Raw genomic sequence first — 19,924 nt, forward strand, 5'->3', positions numbered from 1 at the left:
AAAGAAAGAAAGAAAGAAAGAAAGAAAGAAAGAAAGAAAGAAAGAAAGAAAGAAAGAAAGAAAATATATGATTCGGGGAAAAAACTTAGTACACTACTAAGAACACTGAGGGAGGGAGGATTAGTACACCACTCTGAACACTTTCCTATGCAGAAGGAAAGACTTAACCAGTCATTCTGGGAAGAAGAAGAAGAAGAAGAAGAAGAAGAAGAAGAAGAAGAAGAAGAAGAAGAAGAAGAAGAAGAAGAAGAAGAAGAAGAAGAAGAAGAAGAAGAAGAAGAAGAAGAAGAAGAAGAAGAAGAAGAAGAAGAAGAAGAAGTGCAGATTTATACCCCGCCCTTCTCTCTGAATCAGAGACTCAGAGCAGCTTACAATCTCCTATGTCTTCTCCCCTCATAACAAACACCCTGTGAGGTGGATGGGGCTGAGAGGGCTCTCACAGCAGCTGCTCTTTCAAGGACAGCCTCTGCCAAAGCTGTGGCTAACCCAAGGCCATTCCAGAAGCTGCAAGTGGAGGAGTGGGGAATCAAACCCGGTTTTCCCAGATAAGAGTCCATACACTTAACCACTACACCAAACAGGAAGGAAGGAAGGAAGGAAGGAAGGAAGGAAGGAAGGAAGGAAGGAAGGAAGGAAGGAAGGAAGGAAGGAAGGAAGGAAGGAAGGAAGGAAGGAAGGAAGGAAGGAAGGAAGGAAGGAAGGAAGGAAGGAATTCTTTCTCTAAAGTGAAGAAACCTATGCAGAAGCAAAACAAAAAGTACAAAGTTCTGAGAAGAGATGGACATGAGGCGAAGGTGAAAAGAAACATGGCTGACTTACCGGGCACTTCAGGCATCCTCCGGAGCTTCAAGTCGTCCACGTTGGTGGCCAGAATGAACCTGTTAGCCCCTGTAAGGATGGCCACTCCGGTCCCGTACTCCGTATGAAAGACCTTGGCCTCCACCACGTGGTTCTGCAGCACCTCCTGAGGGACACAAGGAGACTCATCAGAGAAGAACTAGTTTTTTGCTGCAGCTTTGTCATAACAAACCTGTGAGGTAGCACTTTGCCGTTCCAAAGAGCTAGAGGATTTCAGATAGTGGTTAAACGGGCCCCTTTGCCAGAAAAAGGCTGGTGAGAAATGTTTTAAATAAAACTGCATTTAAGCCTTTTGGCTGCCCCATCAACCAAAGAATGTTGTCTGGTGGCACTGGGGACAGAGCCTCTTAAGACTGCATTTGATTGATCTAGTTTATTAGAACATAAGAGCCCGGCTGGATCTGAACAATGGCACATCTAGTTTAGCATCCTGTCAGGGAATACAGGCAGAGGCCTTTCCCTGATAAGAACATCAGAAGAGCCCTCCTGGAGCAGACTCAAACAGAGGCCAAACAGTTCCTCTAGGGGGCCATCAACAGAACAGAGAGGCCAAGGACTTCTCCTGGTAAGAACATCAGACCAGTGGTCTACCTAGTCCACACAGTGGACAGCCTAGTCCATCTTTTCTCACACAGTGGACAGCCAGTTTCTCTGAAGGACCAACAGGGCAGAGAGGCTGAGGCCTTCCCCTGATAGAAACATAGGGAAAGCCCTGCTGGACCAGACCAGTGAGGGTCCGTCTAGCCCACCATCCTGCCTTGCATAGGGCCAACCAGTTCCTCTGGAGGGCCAACAACAGGGCAGAGAGGTCGAGGCCTTTCCCTCATAAGGACATCAGAAGAGCCCTGCTGGATCAGACCAGAGAGGGTCCCTCTAGTCCAGACTCCTGTCTCACACAGTGACCAACCAATTCCTCTGGAGGGCCAACAACAGGGCAGAGAGGCTGAGGCCTTCCCCAATAAGAACATCAGAAGAGCCTGCTGGATCAGACCAGTGAGGGTCCATCTAGTCCAGCCTCCTGCCTCACACAGTGGCCAACCAGTTCCTCTGGAGGGTCAAAAACAGGGCAGAGAGGCTGAGGCCTTCCCCTGAGAACAGCATCAGAAGAGCCCTGCTGGATCAGACCAGTGAGGGTCCATCTAGTCCAGCCTCCTGCCTCACACAGTGGCCAACCAGTCCTTCTGGAGGGCCAACAACAGGGCAGAGAGGCCGAGGCCTTCCCTGAGAAGAACATCAGAAGAGCCCTGCTGGATCAGACCAGTGGGGGTCCATTTAGTCCAGCCTCCTGTCTCACACAGTGGCCAGCCTGTTCCTCTGGAGGGCAACAACAGGGCAGAGAGGCCGAGGCCTTCCCTTGAGAAGAACATCAGACGGGCCCTGCTGGATCAGAACAGTGGTCCATCTAGTCCAGCATCCTGTCTCACACAGTGGCCAACCAGTTCCTCCAGAGAGACCAAGGCCTTCCCCTGAGAAGAACCTCAGAAGAGCCCTGCTGGGTCAGACCAGAGAGGGTCCATCAAGTCCAGCCTCCTGCCTCACACAGTGGCCAGCCAGTTCCTCTGGAGGGCCAACAACAGGGCAGGGAGGCCGAGGCCTTCCCCTGATGTTGCCTCCTGGCTCTGGGATTTAGAGGATTAGTGCCTCTGGATGTGGAGGTTCCTCTCAGACACCCTGGCTAGCATCCAGTGACAGGCTTATCCTTCATTAATCTCTCTAATCTCCCTTTAAAGCCGTTTCTTCCCTGCAGCCATCACTCCAGCATCTGGCAGCCAGTCCAGTTTATTTCTACGGCACCAAGCCAACAAAGGCCTAATAATTAAACCAAGTTAAACATCAAGTGGCAAAATTATCCACGGTTAAAACAGAATAGTAAAATGAATAAAAGCATAAATAAAATCAAGAGGCCTGTGCCTTTCTAACACAGAGACGAGCCCTGCAAAACTTAGCTACCTGCTTTGTGATAGTCTGATTGGCATCCGAGAGGAGACAGATTACCTGAGCAGACTCCGTTAGCCCTGGCTTAGCCTTAACCCAAGAGAGAATGTATTTCGCATGAGCTACACTATACCAAGGACATCTGAGAAACACATGTTCGATTGTTCCTATTTCTTGCAACTCACACTGGCAAAGTCTCTGAGCATATGGAGTCCAGGATTTCATCTGGCAGCCAATCCCACATTTGAAGTAGTAAGAACATAATAAGAACATAAGAGAAGCCATGTTGGATCAGGCAATGGCCCATCCAGTCCAACACTCTGTGTCGCATAAGAACATAAGAGAAGCCATGTTGGATCAGGCCACTGGCCCATTCAGTCCAACACTCTGTGTCGCATAAGAACATAAGAGAAGCCATGTTGGATCAGGCCACTGGCCCATCCAGTCCAACACTCTGTGTCACATAAGAACATAACAGAAGCCATGTTGGATCAGGCAATGGCCCATCCAGTCCAACACTCTGTGTCACATAAGAACATAAGAGAAGCCATGTTGGATCAGGCCAATGGCCCATCCAGTCCAACACTCTGTGTCACATAAGAACATAAGAGAAGCCATGTTGGATCAGGCCAGTGGCCCATCCAGTCCAACACTCTGTGTCGCATAAGAACATAAGAGAAGCCATGTTGTATCAGGCCAATGACCCATCCAGTCCAACACTCTGTGTCGCATAAGAACATAAGAGAAGCCATGTTGGATCAGGCCAATGGCCCATCCAGTCCAACACTCTGTGTCACATAAGAACATAAGGGAAGCCATGTTGGATCAGGCCAATGGCCCATCCAGTCCAACACTCTGTGTCTCATAAGAACATAAGAGAAGCCATGTTGGATCAGGCCAGTGGCCCATCCAGTCCAACACTTGTGTCACATAAGAACATGAGAGAAGCCATGTTGGATCAGGCCAGTGGCCCACCCAGTACAACACTCTGTGTCACATAAGAACATAAGAGAAGCCCTGTTGGATCAGGCCAGTGGCCCATCCAGTCCAACACTCTGTGTCACATAAGAACATAAGAGAAGCCCTGTTGGATCAGGCCAATGGCCCTTCCAGTCCAACACTCTGTGCCTCATAAGAACATAAGAGAAGCCCTGTTGGATCAGGCCAGTGGCCCATCCAGTCCAACACCCTGTATCGCATAAGAACATAAGAGAAGCCATGTTGGATCAGGCCAATGGCCCTTCCAGTCCAACACTCTGTGCCTCATAAGAACATAAGAGAAGCCATGTTGGATCAGGCCAGTGGCCCATCCAGTCCAACATTCTGTGTCACATAAGAACATGAGAGAAGCCCTGTTGGATCAGGCCAGTGGCCCATCCAGTCCAACACTCTGTGTCACATAAGAACATAACAGAAGCCATGTTGGATCAGGCCAATGGCCCATCCAGTCCAACATTCTGTGTCACATAAGAACATAAGAGAAGCCCTGTTGGATCAGGCCAGTGGCCCATCCAGTCCAACACTCTGTATCTCATAAGAACATAAGAGAAGCCATGTTGGATCAGGCCAATGGCCCTTCCAGTCCAACACTCTGTGTCACATAAGAACATAAGAGAAGCCATGTTGGATCAGGCCAATGGCCCATCCAGTCCATCACTCTGTGTCTCATAAGAACGTAAGAGAAGCCCTGTTGGATCAGGCCAGTGGCCCATCCAGTCCAACACTCTGTGTCACATAAGAACATAAGAGAAGCCCTATTGGATCAGGCCAATGGCCCTTCCAGTCCAACATTCTGTGTCACACAGTGGCCAAATACACACACACATACTGTGGCTAATAGCCACTGATGGACCTCTGCTCCATATATTTATCCAATCCCCTCTTGAAGCTGGCTATGCTTGTAGCCGCCGCCACCTCCTGTGGCAGTAAATTCCACATGTTAATCACCCTTTGAGTGAAGAAGTACTCATAAGAGAAGAAGTACCACTCTTTGTAGTAAAGCAGTATTTCCTTTTGCCTGTCCTGAACCTACCACCCATCAGCTTCATTGGATGCCGTCAGGTTCTAGTATTTTGGGAGAGGGAGAAGAAATTCTCTTTTTTCAACTCTCTCCACCCCATGCATCATTTCATTGACAGTCCTAATTCAGATTTTAAACCACCGTATTTGATGTGTGTGTTTTCATAATCATTGCTTTTATCCATACTGCAAACTGTCTTGAGTCCCACAACTAAAAAGCTGGCTCAGAAATGTTTTTTTGAATAAACAATGTACATCTGTTTTAAAACAATGCTGCAAAAGTGGCATGGAAAAAAAGCCCAACTTAGATTGCATTTGAACAAAAACATTTCAAAACAGCTGGGGTGAGAAATGGACAGCAGGAAAACCAGGGGGGAGGGGGGTTGAAAGAAGATGTTGGATTTATATCCCGCCCTCCACCCCGAAGAGTCTCAGAGCGGCTCACAATCTCCTTTCCCTTCCTCCCCACAACAGACACCCTGTGAGGTAGATGAAGATATTGGATTTATATCCCGCCCTTCACTCCGAAGAGTCTCAGAGCGGCTCACAATCTCCTTTACCTTGCTCCCCCACAACAGACACCCTGTGAGGTAGATGAAGATATTGGATTTATATCCCGCCCTCCACTCCGAAGAGTCTCAGAGCGCCTCACAATCTCCTTTCCCTTCCTCCCCCACAACAGACACCCTGTGAGGTAGATGAAGATATTGGATTTATATCCCGCCCTCCACTCCGAAGAGTCTCAGAGCGGCTCACAATCTCCTTTCCCTTCCTCCCCCACAACAGACATCCTGTGAGGTAGATGAAGATATTGGATTTATATCCCGCCCTCCACCCCGAAGAGTCTCAGAGCGGCTCACAATCTCCTTTCCCTTCCTCCCCCACAACAGACACCCTGTGAGGTAGATGAAGATATTGGATTTATATCCCGCCCTCTACTCCGAAGAGTCTCAGAGCGGCTCACAATCTCCTTTACCTTGCTCCCCCACAACAGACACCCTGTGAGGTAGATGAAGATATTGGATTTATATCCCGCCCTCCACTCCGAAGAGTCTCAGAGTGGCTCACAATCTCCTTTACCTCCTCCCCCCCACAACAGACACCCTGTGAGGTAGATGAAGATATTGGATTTATATCCCGCCCTCCACTCCGAAGAGTCTCAGAGCGGCTCACAATCTCCTTTACCTTCCTCCCCCACAACAGACACCCTGTGAGGTAGATGAAGATATTGGATTTATATCCCGCCCTCCACTCTGAAGAGTCTCAGAGCGGCTCACAATCTCCTTTACCTTCCTCCCCCACAACAGACACCCTGTGAGGTAGATGAAGATATTGGATTTATATCCCGCCCTCCACTCTGAAGAGTCTCAGAGTGGCTCACAATCTCCTTTCCCTTCCTCCCCCACAACAGACACCCTGTGAGGTAGATGAAGATATTGGATTTATATCCCGCCCTCCACTCCAAAGAGTCTCAGAGCGGCTCACAATCTCCTTTACCTTCCTCCCCCACAACACACACGCTGTGAGATAGATGAAGATATTGGATTTATATCCCGCCCTCCACTCCAAAGAGTCTCAGAGCGGCTCACAATCTCCTTTACCTTCCTCCCACACAACAGACACCCTGTGAGGTAGATGAAGATATTGGATTTATATCCCGCCCTCCACTCCAAAGAGTCTCAGAGCGGCTCACAATCTCCTTTCCCTTCCTCCCCCACAACAGACACCCTGTGAGGTAGATGAAGATATTGGATTTATATCCCGCCCTCCACTCCAAAGAGTCTCAGAGTGGCTCACAATCTCCTTTACCTTCCTCCCCCACAACACACACGCTGTGAGGTAGATGAAGATATTGGATTTATATCCTGCCCTCCACTCCGAAGAGTCTCAGAGCGGCTCACAATCTCCTTTACTTTCCTCCCCCACAACAGACACCCTGTGAGGTAGATGAAGATATTGGATTTATATCCCACCCTCCACTCCGAAGAGTCTCAGAGCGGCTCACAATCTCCTTTACCTTCCTCCCCCACAACAGACACCCTGTGAGGTAGATGAAGAAATTGGATTTATATCCCGCCCTCCACTCCAAAGAGTCTCAGAGCGGCTCACAATCTCCTTTACCTTCCTCCCCCACAACACACACGCTGTGAGGTAGATGAAAATATTGGATTTATATCCCGCCCTCCACTCCAAAGAGTCTCAGAGCAGCTCACAATCTCCTTTACCTTCCTCCCCCACAACAGACACTCTGTGAGGTAGATGAAGATATTGGATTTATATCCCACCCTCCACTCCGAAGAGTCTCAGAGCGGCTTACAATCTCCTTTACCTTCCTCCCCCACAACAGACACCCTGTGAGGTAGATGAAGATATTGGTTTTATATCCCGCCCTCCACTCCAAAGAGTCTCAGAGCGGCTCACAATTTCCTTTTCCTTCCTCCCCCCCCACAACAGACACCCTGTGAGGTAGATGAAGATATTGGATTTATATCCCGCCCTCCACTCCGAAGAGTCTCAGAGCAGCTCGCAATCTCCTTCTCCTTCCTCCCCCACAACAGAGGGGAGGTGGGTGGGGCTGAGAGAGCTCTCCCAGCAGCTGCCCTTTCAAGGACAACCTCTGCCAGAGCTATGGGTGACCCAAAGCCATGCCAGCAGGTGCAAGTGGAGGAGTGGGGAATCAAGCCCGGTTCTCCCAGAGAAGAGTCCACACACTTAACCACTACACCAAACTGGCTCTCAGGGGGGTTGAAAGAAGGGGGTTGAAAGAAGATGTTGAAAAGATCCCCCAACAAAGTCCCCGTAAGTTTCACTAATCTTCAGCCTTGACTGCACATTCTCACTCGAGAAGCCATGAGGACTAGAAGCTTGCATTGGCTTTTGAACAAAAGCAGACACACCACTGAAACAGCAGCTCTGCAAAACAGACTGCGCTACCTTTAATTTACCCCAAAGCAAAAAGTCATCAAGCTGGGTCTCTGTCATGCTCAACACGCGCGCGCCACTCACGTTGCCCATTCGGAAGCACCGCTTGAACTCGCAGAAGATGCTGTAGACGAGAACCGAGCCATCTTCCTGAATGCAGAGGAGGTCTTCGCTCGCCGTCCAGCCCAGGTGCACCGCTGGAGAGTTCTTCCACTGGGAGCAACAGGGAGAGAACATCACATTGGCCACGGCGCTGCAAGTCTGGTTTCAACAGGCAGTGCCTTGAGCAGGTCAATGCCCAAGACATTTTCCAGGCCCAAACTCTGGCCTACTGAAGTAGGGGATGTGGAAGACCTGTATCTGAGGCCCTGGAGTGGGTCTGTAGCTCTGTGGTAGAGCATCTGTTCGACATGCAGAAGGTCCCAGGTTCAATCCCCGGCTTCTCCAGTTGAAAGGACCAGGCAGGAGGTGATGGGAAAGACCTCAGCCTGAGACCCTGGAGACTAACGGAGAAGGGCTGTGGCTCAGTGGCAGAGCATCTGCTTAGCATGCAGAAGGTCCCAGGTTCAATCCCCGGCATCTTCAGTTAGAAAGACCAGGCAGGAGGTGATGGGAAAGACCTTGACCTGAGACCCTGGCTCAGTGGTAAAGCCTCTGCTTGGCAAGCAGAAGGTCTCAGGTTCAATCCCTGGCATCTCCAGTTCAAAGGACCAGGCAGGAGGTGATGGGAAAGACCTCTGCCTGAGACCCTGGAGACTAATGGAGAAGGGCTGTGGCTCAGTGGCAGAGCATCTGCTTGACATGCAGAAGGTCCCAGGTTCAATTCCCGTCATCTCCAGTTAAAACGATCTGGTCTTAGGTGACAGGAAAGACCTCCGCCTGAGACCCCGGAGAGTTGCAGCCAGTCTGAGTAGACAGTTCTGACCTTGATGGACCAGGGGTCTCATTCAGTAGAAGGCAGCTTCATGTCATGACCTGCTTAGCAAAACTTGGGAGTTTACCAATCACTGCTTTTGGGAATGGCCTCTACTTTTCTTAAGCACATCTGAATATTATCAGATTCTCTCTCGCCCTGTTCTTCCTGCACCTCGTCGTCTATAGCCAAGAGGCAGATGGGGGAATAGTGGCTGGCTGGTTTGCTAGACTTGTATTTATATGTCATACTGTCAACTCCACACAGGAATGCGAATACATCCACAGTATTCCAATGTATTTCTCTTTTAAAACAGTGTATCAGAATAATGTTTTTTGTATTGACATGCTCAAATAAGGGATATGGGCTGCTTATCTCATGACATATACTAACCCGCCTTCCACTATATTTTAATGTACCCTTTTTTTCTAATGGCTAACTAATATGTATTTCTCTTTTAGAACAGTGTATCAGAATATTGCGGCGGATGGGGGGGTTGTATTGGCATTCTCTAATAAGGGATATTGGCTGTTTATCTTATTACATATACTAACCCGTCCTCCACTGTATTTTGATGTATTCCTTTTTTTCTAATGGCAAACTATAATGATGTTATAACCTCTTGAGTAACTATGCCCTCTGTTTAAACCCAAAAGTAACAAAGCCAGAACGTTACCCAGATTTATGGCACTTCACACCTACGACATCCCGCCCTGAGCCATTCGTGGGAAGGGCGGGATATAAATCCCAAATAAATAAATAAATAAATAAATAAATAAATAAATAAATAAATAAATACGACATCAATCTCCTTTTTTATCACCCTCCACTGTTGCTTCAGCCCAGTTAACAACACTAACTAACATGGAATTAGACGTGAGCAAACAGATCTGGAAAGGGTCCTGCTTGGAGATAATGAAAAATTAATATCGAAAGTATATAAATTATTATTGAAATGGCCTACAGAAGAAGGAGTAGTAAAGTCTCAAATGGTCAAGCGGGCAATCAACGTGAATAGAGAAATACAAATGGATACGTGGGAGCACCTTTGGAAGAACTCGATGAAGATTTCAACCTGTCAGAGTATTAAAGAGAACTGTTTCAAGATGATGTATACGTGGTATATGACTCCGAAAAAGCTGGCTAGGATGAGTAAGAAGATGTCGGAGAGATGTTGGAAATGTAGAAAACACGAAGGTTCTTTTTTTCACATGTGGTGGACTTGTGAAAAAGCGAAAGAGTATTGGAAGATGATACAACAAGAAATCTCCAAAATTTTGGGTTATGACTTCAAGAAAACTGCAGAGACTTTTTTGCTTGGATTACAATTAGAAAAATTTTCAAAGGAAGACAGGACTTTAATTTGGTACTTGCTCTCAGCTGCTAGGACATTGTATGCGCAGCTGTGGAAACAGGGAAAAATACCAGAGAAATGGGACTGGATTGTGAAAGTTTTATTGTGGAGTGAGATGGACAAATTAACTAAAACTTTAAAAGACTATGATCTAGATATATTCAAAAAGGAGTGGAAGAAATTTAAAAGATATATGGAGAAAGAATGGAATATAAAAAGTCATTGGACAATTTTTTAGTAGTAATGAGAGAAGAAAAATTTGAACTTTGATTGGTTAGTGGTACCTTTATAATTGAACTTAAATTTATAACTTCGGGGAAGTCAAATATTGGAGGGAGGGGGGGTTGAAATACCATATGGGTTAGTATAGAAAAGAGACAATTAACTACTGTAGCCATATGTTATTAATAAATTGTTAAAACACAACACTAACTAACAAACACAGAACCCAATTTATGATTCATTTAATCTGCTAAAAACATTCCCATGATTCTACATACCAACTCACTGCCCACTGCTTGCCATTCCATTTTTGTCTGATGACGTCTGCTTAGAGCATACAAAAGCGTCCACTCTGAATAAAACTTAGTTGGTCTTAAAGGTGCCACTCGTCTACTGCTTTGTTCTTTTGGATCTAATTTGCCATACTATGTGAACTCGCAAAGTATGAACCCCAGAGGGCACTGAGGTCAGCAAGTAAAAACAAAATGACCATCCCTGGGCCGAGAGAGGCCAAACTCCAAAACACCAGAGTACGAGCCTTTTCAGTTGCGGCACCTGCACTGTGGAACCAGCTCCCGGAGGAGGTGCGGGCCCTGCGGAACCTCGACCAGTTCCGCAGGGCCTGCAAGACTGCCCTTTTTAGACACGCCTATAATGATACGGACTGCTGAGTTGCAATGAACGAAGAACCGCCATCTCTAACACCATTTAAACTGGCAGATTCAGCGCCAGAACAGCTATTACTGCCATATATATATATAATGTAATGTAAAATTAAGTATTTTAACTGAATTAACGGGTTTTTATATGTGTAATTTTAATTGCTAATCTAATGTTTTACTATTTATGTTAATATATTACTGTTAGCCGCCCTGAGCCGCTTTGCGGGGAGGGCGGGGTAGAAATAAAATTTATTATTATTATTATTATTATAAAGGGACCGCTGTTGTAAAGTAGACGAGTGCTTTTTCTGTAAACGGCTATTGGCATTGCAAATGGCTCAGAGGCTGTAAAGGTTTGTCGTCTTCGGAATGATTTGTCATCTGAAATAACTGAAAAAGGTTGCTTTAGTCTTGAGTTTGGGTAATCAAAGATCGACTGTCCAAAGTATAGCTGCATATGACTGTTTTTGGTTTTTTTCTGTGTCTGTCTATCTATTTCGTGGCCCCGTGGCGCAGAGTGGTAAAGCAGCAGTACTGTGATCTGAACTCTCTGCTCACGAGCTGAGTTCTATCCCAACAAAAGCTGGTTCAGGTAGCTGGCCCAAGGTTGACTCAGCCTTCCATCCTTCCGTGGTCGGTAAAATGAGTCCCCAGCTTGCTGGGGGGGAAAGCGTAGAGGACTGGGGAAGGCAATGGCAAACCATCCCGTAAAAAGTCTGCCCGTGAAAACGTTATAAAGGTAAAATGAGACTCCAGCTTGCTGGGGGGGGGAAGTGTCGAGGACTGGGGAAGGCGAGGGCAATCCACCCCATAAAAAGTCTGCCGTGAAAACGTTGTGATGCGACGTCACCCCAGAGTCGGAAACGACTGGGGCTTGCGCAGGGGACCTTTCCTTTTCCTTATCTATTTTATAATCTGATATATCGCAATAAAGGTTTACAAAAAATAAAAATACTTATTTAAAAAAAAAGAAAAGTGCTTTTTTTTTTCTTTTAAAAAATGAAATGCTTTATTCTTGAGTTTGGTAATCAAGGATCGACTGTCCAAAGTCCAAAGGAAACTACTTTTATTTAACCCGAGCGGTGGCATTCTAGAATTCAAATCCAGGATTCTTTTATTGTAGGGTGGGCACAGAGGGGTAAAGAGAAGGGGGATACCATACCGGGCCTGTGCCCATTCAGGCATGTAACGCCAGCTTGACATGACGTCTGAATGCAACCTTGACCACTATGAATGTGAAATGAAGATATTCATCCTTGCAGGGAGGCCCATGTCAATTCACAGAATCCTAGAGTTGGAAGGGATCTCCAGGGCCATCTAGTCCAACCCCCTGCATAATGCAGGAAACTCACAAATACCTCTCCCTAAATTCACAGGAACTCACAAATACCTCTCCCTAAATTCACAGGAACTCACAAATACCTCCCCCTAAATTCATAGGAACTCACAAATACCTCTCCCTAAATTCACAGGAACTCACAATACCTCTCCCTAAATTCACAGGAACTCACAAATACCTCCCCCTAAATTCTCAGGAACTCACAAATACCTCTACCTAAATTCACAGGAACTCACAAATACCTCTCCCTAAATTCACAGGATCTTCAGCGCTGTCTGATGGCCCTCTAGCCTCTGTTGAAAAACCTCCCAAGGAAGGAGAGCCCACCACCTCCCAAGGAGGAAGCCTGTTCCACTGAGGAATCACTCTAACGGTCAGGAAGTTCTTCCTAATATAATCCTAGAGTTGGAAGGAACCTCCAGGGCCATCTAGTCCAACCCCCTGCACAATGCAGGAAACTCACATATACCTCCCTCTAAATTCATGGGATCTTCATTGCTGTCAGATGGCCCTCTAGCCTCTGTTTCAAAACCTCCAAGGAAGGAGAGCCCACCATCTCCCGAGGGGGAAGCCTGTTCCACTGAGGAACTGCTCTAACGGTCAGGAAGTTCTTCCTAATGTTGAGCCGGAAACTCTTCTGATTTAATTGCAACCCACTGGTTCTGGCCCGACCTTTCGGGGCCACAGAAAACAATTCCACACTATCCTCTATATCAGGGGTGGCCAACGGTAGCTCTCCAGATTTTTTTTCCCTACAACTCCCATCAGCCCCAGCCACTGGCCATGCTGGCTGGGGCTGATGGGAGTTGTAAGCAAAAAACATCTGGAGAGCTACCGTTGGCCACCTCTGCTCTATAGGACAGCCCTCCAAGTACTTGAAGATGGTGATCCTATCACCTCTCAGCCGCCTCCTCTCCAGGCTAAACATGCCCAGCTCCTTCAACCTTTCCTCATAGGACTTGGTCTCCAGACCCCTCACCATCTTCGTCACCCTCCTCTGGACCCGTTCCAGCTTGTCTATATCCTTAAAATGTGGCGCCCAAAACTGAACACAATTGCAATGGGTCCGGAGGGAGAGGGGCTTCCCACACCATTAGGGTCGCCAACTTTGGAACATTTTGTGGGTGGAGCCTACAGAGGGTGAGTTTTCAGGAAGGGAGGGACCTCAGGAGGGCCTAAAGCCATACAGCCCACCCTGCAAAGCAGCTATATTCTGCAGAGGAGCTGATCGTGGTTGTCGGGGGATTCACTGTAATTCCAAGAGAGCCGGAAACAGAAAGAGCAATTAACATGTGTTGATCCAAGTTGTCGAATGTTATACTGAGTCCCCAAGATAAGACACTGAGAGAAAAAGGCTGACGAAGGTCTGAAACCGTGAGGAACCCCGGGCTGCGGTCCCTTACTCTCTCGGAGACAAGCTGTGCTGGAGATTTGAGGACTCCACCCAAGTTGCTGAACATAAGGGAGAACAGCAAGAAGGCAAGTGCCTCTGAGGAGCTGTACCTTATTATCTTCACACAGCAGACAGTGTGGGGGAGTGAAAAGAACTCTTTTTCCAGCTGCATTTGTATTATAAAGAGGCCCCGTGGCGCAGAGTGTTAAAGCTGCAGTACTGCAGTCCAAGCTCTGCTCACAACCTGAGTTCGATCCCCGGCAGAAGCTGGGTTCAGGTAGCTGGCTCGAGGTTGTCTCAGCCTTCCATCCTTCCGAGGTCGGTAAAATGAGTGCCCAGCTTGCTGTGGGGAAAGTGTAGAGGACTGGGGAAGGCAATGGCAAACCACCCCGTAAAAGGTCTGCCGTGGAAACGTTGCGAAAGCAATGTCACACCAGAGTCGGAAACGACTGGTGCTCGCACAGGGGACCTTTCCTTTCCTTGTATTATAAGCATTTGTGAATTTAGTATCAGGAGTGGTTCATAAGTTACTAACGATGACTATTGCTAGGAATGTATTTTGATAAATGTAGGTTGCGTATACACTATATTGTGTAAAGTGTTATTGTTATACTGGTGTTTTTTTGACTTTAAGATTCTGCAAAGGAGCTGATCGTGGTTGTCGGGGGATTCCCCGTAATTCCAAGAGATCTCCAGGCCCCACCTGGAGGTTGGGAAACCTACTCACCAGAGTGTTGGCTAAGCGGACCCCTGAAGCAGAATAGATGTGCAGCTCCGGCCGGGAACTGGGCGATTTCTCTTTCTTGGGTTTCAGCAAAGCTAAAACGGAAAAAAAGAGGTGATAATCAACCGTATCCCTGCATTCTTATTAAAAAAATCGATGAATTGTAGTTTCCATTAAAGTTTGCATAATGTCTGGACCAAGCTCACCCAGACAGCTTCTACAGCAGAGTGTGGATTTGAACCTGGGTTTTTTAGATCCTAGTCTGATTCCCTAACCTCTACACCACACGGGCTCTCTCTTTTGGTGTGGGGGGCAGAAGGATGGAGGGGTGACTGGGGGAGGAAGCACAATCCTCTCCAGGGCTGCAGTTCCTGGTTGGGAAATACCTGGAGATTTGAGGGCTAGATCCTGAGGAGGGCGCGGTTTGGGGAGGGGAGGGACTTCAGTGGGGTCGAATGCCACAGAGTCCACCCTCCAAAGCAGCCATTTTCTCCAGGGAAACTGATCTTTGTCACCTGGAGATCAGTTGTAATTAGAACTTAAGAACAGCCCTGCTGGGTCAGACCAGGGAGGGTCCATCTAGTCCAGCATCCTCCTGACTCAGACAGGGGCCAGCCAGTTCCTCCGTAGGGCCAACAACAGGGCAGAGAGGCCAAGGCCTTCCCCAGAGAAGAACAACAGAAGAGCCCTGCTGGGTCAGACCAGGGAGGGTCTATCTAGTCCAGCCTCCTGTCACACTCAGTGGCCAGCCAGTTCCTCTTTAGGGCCAACAACAGAGCAGAGAGTCCAAGCCCTTTCCCAGAGAAGAACAACAGAAGAGCCCTGCTGGGTCAGACCAGGGAGGGTCCATCTAGTCCAGCCTCCTGCCTCACACAGTGGCCAACCAGCTCCTCTGGAGGGCCAACAACAGGGCAGAGAGTCCAAGGCCTTTCCCTAAGAACTTCAGAAGAGCCCTGCTGGATCAGACCACAGAGGGGCCATCTAGTCCAGCCTCTTGTCTCACACAGTGGCCAGCCAGTTCCTCTGGAGGGCCAACAACAGGGCAGAGAGGCCAAGGCCTTCCCCAGAGAAGAACATCAGAAGAGCCCTGCTGGATCAGACCAGGGAGGGTCCCTCTAGTCCAGCCTCCTGCCTCACACAGTGGCCAACCAGCTCCTCTGGAGGGCCAACAACAGGGCAGAGAGGCCAAGGCCTTCCCCAGAGAAGAACAACAGAAGAGCCCTGCTGGGTCAGACCAGGGAGGGTCCATCTAGTCCAGCCTCCTGTCACACTCAGTGGCCAGCCAGTTCCTCTTTAGGGCCAACAACAGAGCAGAGAGTCCAAGGCCTTTCCCTAAGAACTTCAGAAGAGCCCTGCTGGATCAGACCACAGAGGGGCCATCTAGTCCAGCCTCTTGTCTCACACAGTGGCCAGCCAGTTCCTCTGGAGGGCCAACAACAGGGCAGAGAGGCCAAGGCCTTCCCCAGAGAAGAACATCAGAAGAGCCCTGCTGGATCAGACCACAGAGGGGCCATCTAGTCCAGCCTCCTGTCTCACACAGTGGCCAAGCAGTTCCTCTGGAGGGCCAACAACAGGGCAGAGAGGCTAAGACCGTCCCCTGAGAAGAACATGAGAAGACCCCTGCTGGATCAGACCAGGGAGGGTGCCTCTAGTCCAGCCTCCTGCCTCACACAGTGGCCAACCAGCTCCTCTGGAGGGCCAACAACAGGGCAGAGAGGCTGAGGCCTTCCCCTGAGAGGAACATCAGAAGAGCCCTGCTGGATCAGACCAGGGAGGTCCATCTAGTCCAGTCTCCTGTCTCACACAGTGGCCGGCCAGTTCCTCTGGAGGGCCAACAACAGGGCAGGGGGGCCTTTGCCTGATGTCACCTTCTGGTTCTGGGATTCAGAAGTGCCTTTGAGCTTGGCTGTTCCCCTCAGTCACCAAGGCTAGTAGCCATTGATCGACCTCTCCACCACCCGCCCCCATGTTTCTTTCTGAAAGGGAGCAAGTTTCTAGACCTCAAGGTTGTTAAAGTTCTGTTTAATCCCCTTTGAAAGCTGTTTACTCCTGCGGCCATCACAACATCCTGTGGCATGAATTTCACAGTGTAGTCACTCTCTATGTAAAGTAGTATTTCTTTTTGTCTTTCCTGAACCTCCTGCCCATCAGCTTCCTTAGATGCCCTCCAGTTCTAGTATCTTGGGAGAGGGGGAGAGGGGGGGGAGCTTCTCTAGATCCAGAAAAAGATCCCCACCCACTACCAGGAGGCTGACAAGCTGAATCCTCTCAGATGCCAGGCCTACGAGGCAAAACCCTTCAGAAGAAGAAAAGAGGCTGAGATTTCTCTTTCTCTGTTCGAATAGACCTGCCAACTCAGTCGTACCAATGGGTCCCCCGTAAGGGGCGGCGGCTATCAAACACTCCCGCAGGCCTTCCTCTCTCACGTCCCACGCCATGGAGTAGAGATCCAGTTTCCTGCAGGGAAAACAAAAGAGAGGGAAGAAGTTAATGGACCTCAAGTCGGCTATAAGCAGAACGGTTGGAATCCTGAGGGAAAACAGAATCGTGGCAGACTAAGACGTTGGGCAAACGTTGCAGAACCCGCCCCCATGTTCCTTTCTGAAAGGGAACAAGTTTCTAGACCTCAAGGTTTTTAAAGTTCTTTAAAATGTTCATTAGTTGCCTTTTTGCCTTCTAGATTCATGTTGTTTTGAAGCAATCTAGCACTTTAACCACAATACCACACAGGCTCTTGTTAAGATTGGAAGAGTAGCGAACTTCACGATAGAGTGGGGATTTTAATCAGGGCCTCCTTAGTCTTAGACGGACACTCTAGCCATTACACCAAACACAGGGTTGCCAACCTCCAGGTGGGTTAATATAAGCACCAACAAAAACTGTGGAAAACTAATGAAAAATTATTAAAGATAAATGTATAATTCTAAGTTACTTATTCATGTAATACATAATATTTCGCAAGATGCAAAACATCACAATGTCAACATTTCAAAAGTCCAATGTGCGGAAAGGAAGATGTAAAAGTTATTTCCCATTCAACATGTCAATTTCTGACTTAATACACCTGTAGACGACCTTGTTCTTTAGGGTTTGTAGAATCTTTCGGGCTCAAGTGCCGTGTTCTACTGAAGAAAGTTTTCTCCAGTAGAACACGGCACTTGAGCCCAAAAGATTCTACAAACCCTAATGATGTTGCCAGCCGTGAAAACCTGAAATCTTTGACCTTGTTCTTTTCAACTTTTTGGACTGCTGACTGCATATATTGAGATAGATCCAAACAGGCAGCCATGTTGGTCTGAAGCAGCTGAACAAAGCAGGAGTCAATTAGCACCTTTAAGACCAACCCATTTTTATATAGAATGTAAGCTTTCATGTGCTCTTAAGCATGCTTCATCAGACGAGGAATCCGGCACAGTGAGCAAAGCCATACAGAGCTGAGCAGAGCCATACAGAGCTGGTAGGCAGTGGCCCAGACTGCAGCATGGTACAGATTTAAGAACCAATGACAGTGAAGTAAAATTATCTGGTAGGAAGTGGTTTAGAACGTAAAAGGGTACAATGACAGAAGAGTCAAATGAACAAATGGAGCAAACCTTTGATCTGAGTAGCATGAGCATGCGAAAGCAACAAAAAACCAGTATGCAGTAAAATTAACAAATTGAGCAAACCTTTGATCTGAGTAGCATGAGCAGGCGAAAGCAACAAAACAGCAGTATGCCAAAATGTGAGACTGTCTGTCAATGGGAGATGGGTTCAATATATGTAATGGGATAAGCAACCAAAGTCCCTGTTTAATAAAAATAATTTTTAATTTGCATCCCGCCCTCCCCGCCGAAGTTTGAGCGTGTCAATACAGCTAAAAGAGAAATACGTTGGATAGCGATGTTCTCGTCCACCTAATTTACGTTTTAACATGTAAACATCATTCTAGCTTGCCATAGGAAAAAGGAATACAATAAAATATAGTGAAAATGGGTAAAGCATATGTAATGAGATATACTGCCAATATCCCTATTTGGAGTATGTCAATACAAATAATTATACTGATACACTGGGGAGGGATGGTGGCTCAGTGGTAGAGCATCTGCTTGATAAACAGAAGGTTCCAGGTTCAATCCCTGGCATCTCCCATAAAAAAAAGGGTCCAAACAAGCAGGCATGAAAAACCTCAGCTTGAGACCCGGGAGAGCTGCTGCCAGTCTGAGTAGACAATAGTGACTTTGATGGACCCAGGGTCTGATTCAGTAGAAGGCAGCTTCATATGTATGGGAAAGATGGTGGCTCAGTGGTAGAGCATCTGCTTGGGAAGCAGGAGGTCCCAGGTTCAATCCCCAGTATCTCCAACTAAAAAGGGTCCAGGCAAATAGGCATGAAAAACCTCAGCTTGAGACCCTGGAGAGCTGCTGCCAGTCCGAGTAGACAATACTGACTTTGATGGACCCAGGGTCTGATTCAGTAGAAGGCAGCTTCATATGTTCATATGTACACAACTCTAAAAGAGAAACACCTTGGAATACTGTGGATGTATAGCTATACTCACTACGAGTGGGTTTAGCATCTGTCATGAGATAAAAAAAAACCCCACAGTATCCCTGTTATTGAGAGACGTTGATCTATTTCACAACTATTTCACCAGGATTCCTTGGAATGAACCGGCCAATGGTTGCTATAAAGACTGGATTTGATTCTTCCCTATTTTGCTAAGGACTAACTGTATGGTCTGTCTATCATGAACTAATATATGCTTTTGCAATTGTTGCATTGTCTGCTGAGTCTGTTGGTTGCACGGAGGCTGGTTTCCAGGGAAAACCTTGTACTTTGGATTTCTCTGCCCACCTGGGGATTGGCAACCCTGATTGCATCTCAGGCAGGAGGGCCCAGGGGTGGGGGGTGGGGGTGGGGCAGATGCAATGCAACCCTACTCACGGACCGGTAGTAGGCCTCCTCCCCGAGGGGGTTCCAGTCGGCCGTGTAGCAGTGCATGGCCGGGCAACTCAGAGGGGGCAGCTCCGCTCCTGCAGCCGCGGTGCCCAGCCGGCTCTGGCCTGGCACTTCCGCCCTCACCGCCCCTCCCAGGCAAGCGGGCGGGACGAAGCCGAGGGAACGCCGCTCGCTGCTGCCCCCTGGAGGGGAAATCGAAAGCCGCCAGCCTCGATTCCAGGCAAATTCCAGGCAAGCGGAAAAGGCAGGCAGGAAAGGTATAATGGGAAATTGGTCTTGGGTATCTGGGGCTCGGGGGGGGGGGGGGGGGGGGGAGATGTCTGTTTTTTGAGGTAGAGGCACCAAATTTTCAGCAGAGCATCCGGTGCCTCTCCTCAAAACACTCCCCAAGTTTCAATAGGATTGGACTGGGAGGTCCAATTCTATGAGCCCCCAAAGAAGGTGTTCCTATCCTTCCATCTTTCCAAATGGAGGGAAGTGGTCACTTTCAACGTGGTGGAGAGAACTCCCTTCGGAGTTCACTTGTGCTTGCCACAAGGTAGATGAAGATATTGGATTTATATCCCGCCCTCCACTCCAAAGAGTCTCAGAGCGGCTCACAATCTCCTTTATCTTCCTCCCCCACAACAGACACCCTGTAAG

The 19,924-nt window shown here is 48.0% G+C and overlaps 1 protein-coding gene and 1 non-coding gene across 2 annotated transcripts in view; one reads left to right on the forward strand and one right to left on the reverse strand.

The window, feature by feature from the left end:
- Positions 1–19,429, reverse strand: part of VPS16 (VPS16 core subunit of CORVET and HOPS complexes) — a 58,170-nt gene extending 38,741 nt beyond the window's left edge. The window contains exons 1-5 of the mRNA XM_060247200.1: positions 19,272–19,429; positions 16,707–16,798; positions 14,345–14,436; positions 7,819–7,947; positions 820–964 (exon numbers count right to left, since the gene is read on the reverse strand). Of these exons, the coding sequence (XP_060103183.1) occupies positions 820–964; positions 7,819–7,947; positions 14,345–14,436; positions 16,707–16,798; positions 19,272–19,324 (511 nt within the window). The 5' untranslated portion in view covers positions 19,325–19,429. The remainder of the gene's footprint in view (positions 1–819; positions 965–7,818; positions 7,948–14,344; positions 14,437–16,706; positions 16,799–19,271) is intronic.
- Positions 8,246–8,319, forward strand: TRNAA-AGC (transfer RNA alanine (anticodon AGC)). Its single transcript has one exon. It is a non-coding gene; the product is annotated as a tRNA-Ala (tRNA).
- Positions 19,430–19,924: the final 495 nt, after the last annotated feature.

The sequence above is a fragment of the Heteronotia binoei genome, chromosome 9 (genome assembly GCF_032191835.1).
Source record: "Heteronotia binoei isolate CCM8104 ecotype False Entrance Well chromosome 9, APGP_CSIRO_Hbin_v1, whole genome shotgun sequence".
Classification (NCBI taxonomy): Eukaryota; Metazoa; Chordata; class Lepidosauria; order Squamata; family Gekkonidae; genus Heteronotia; species Heteronotia binoei.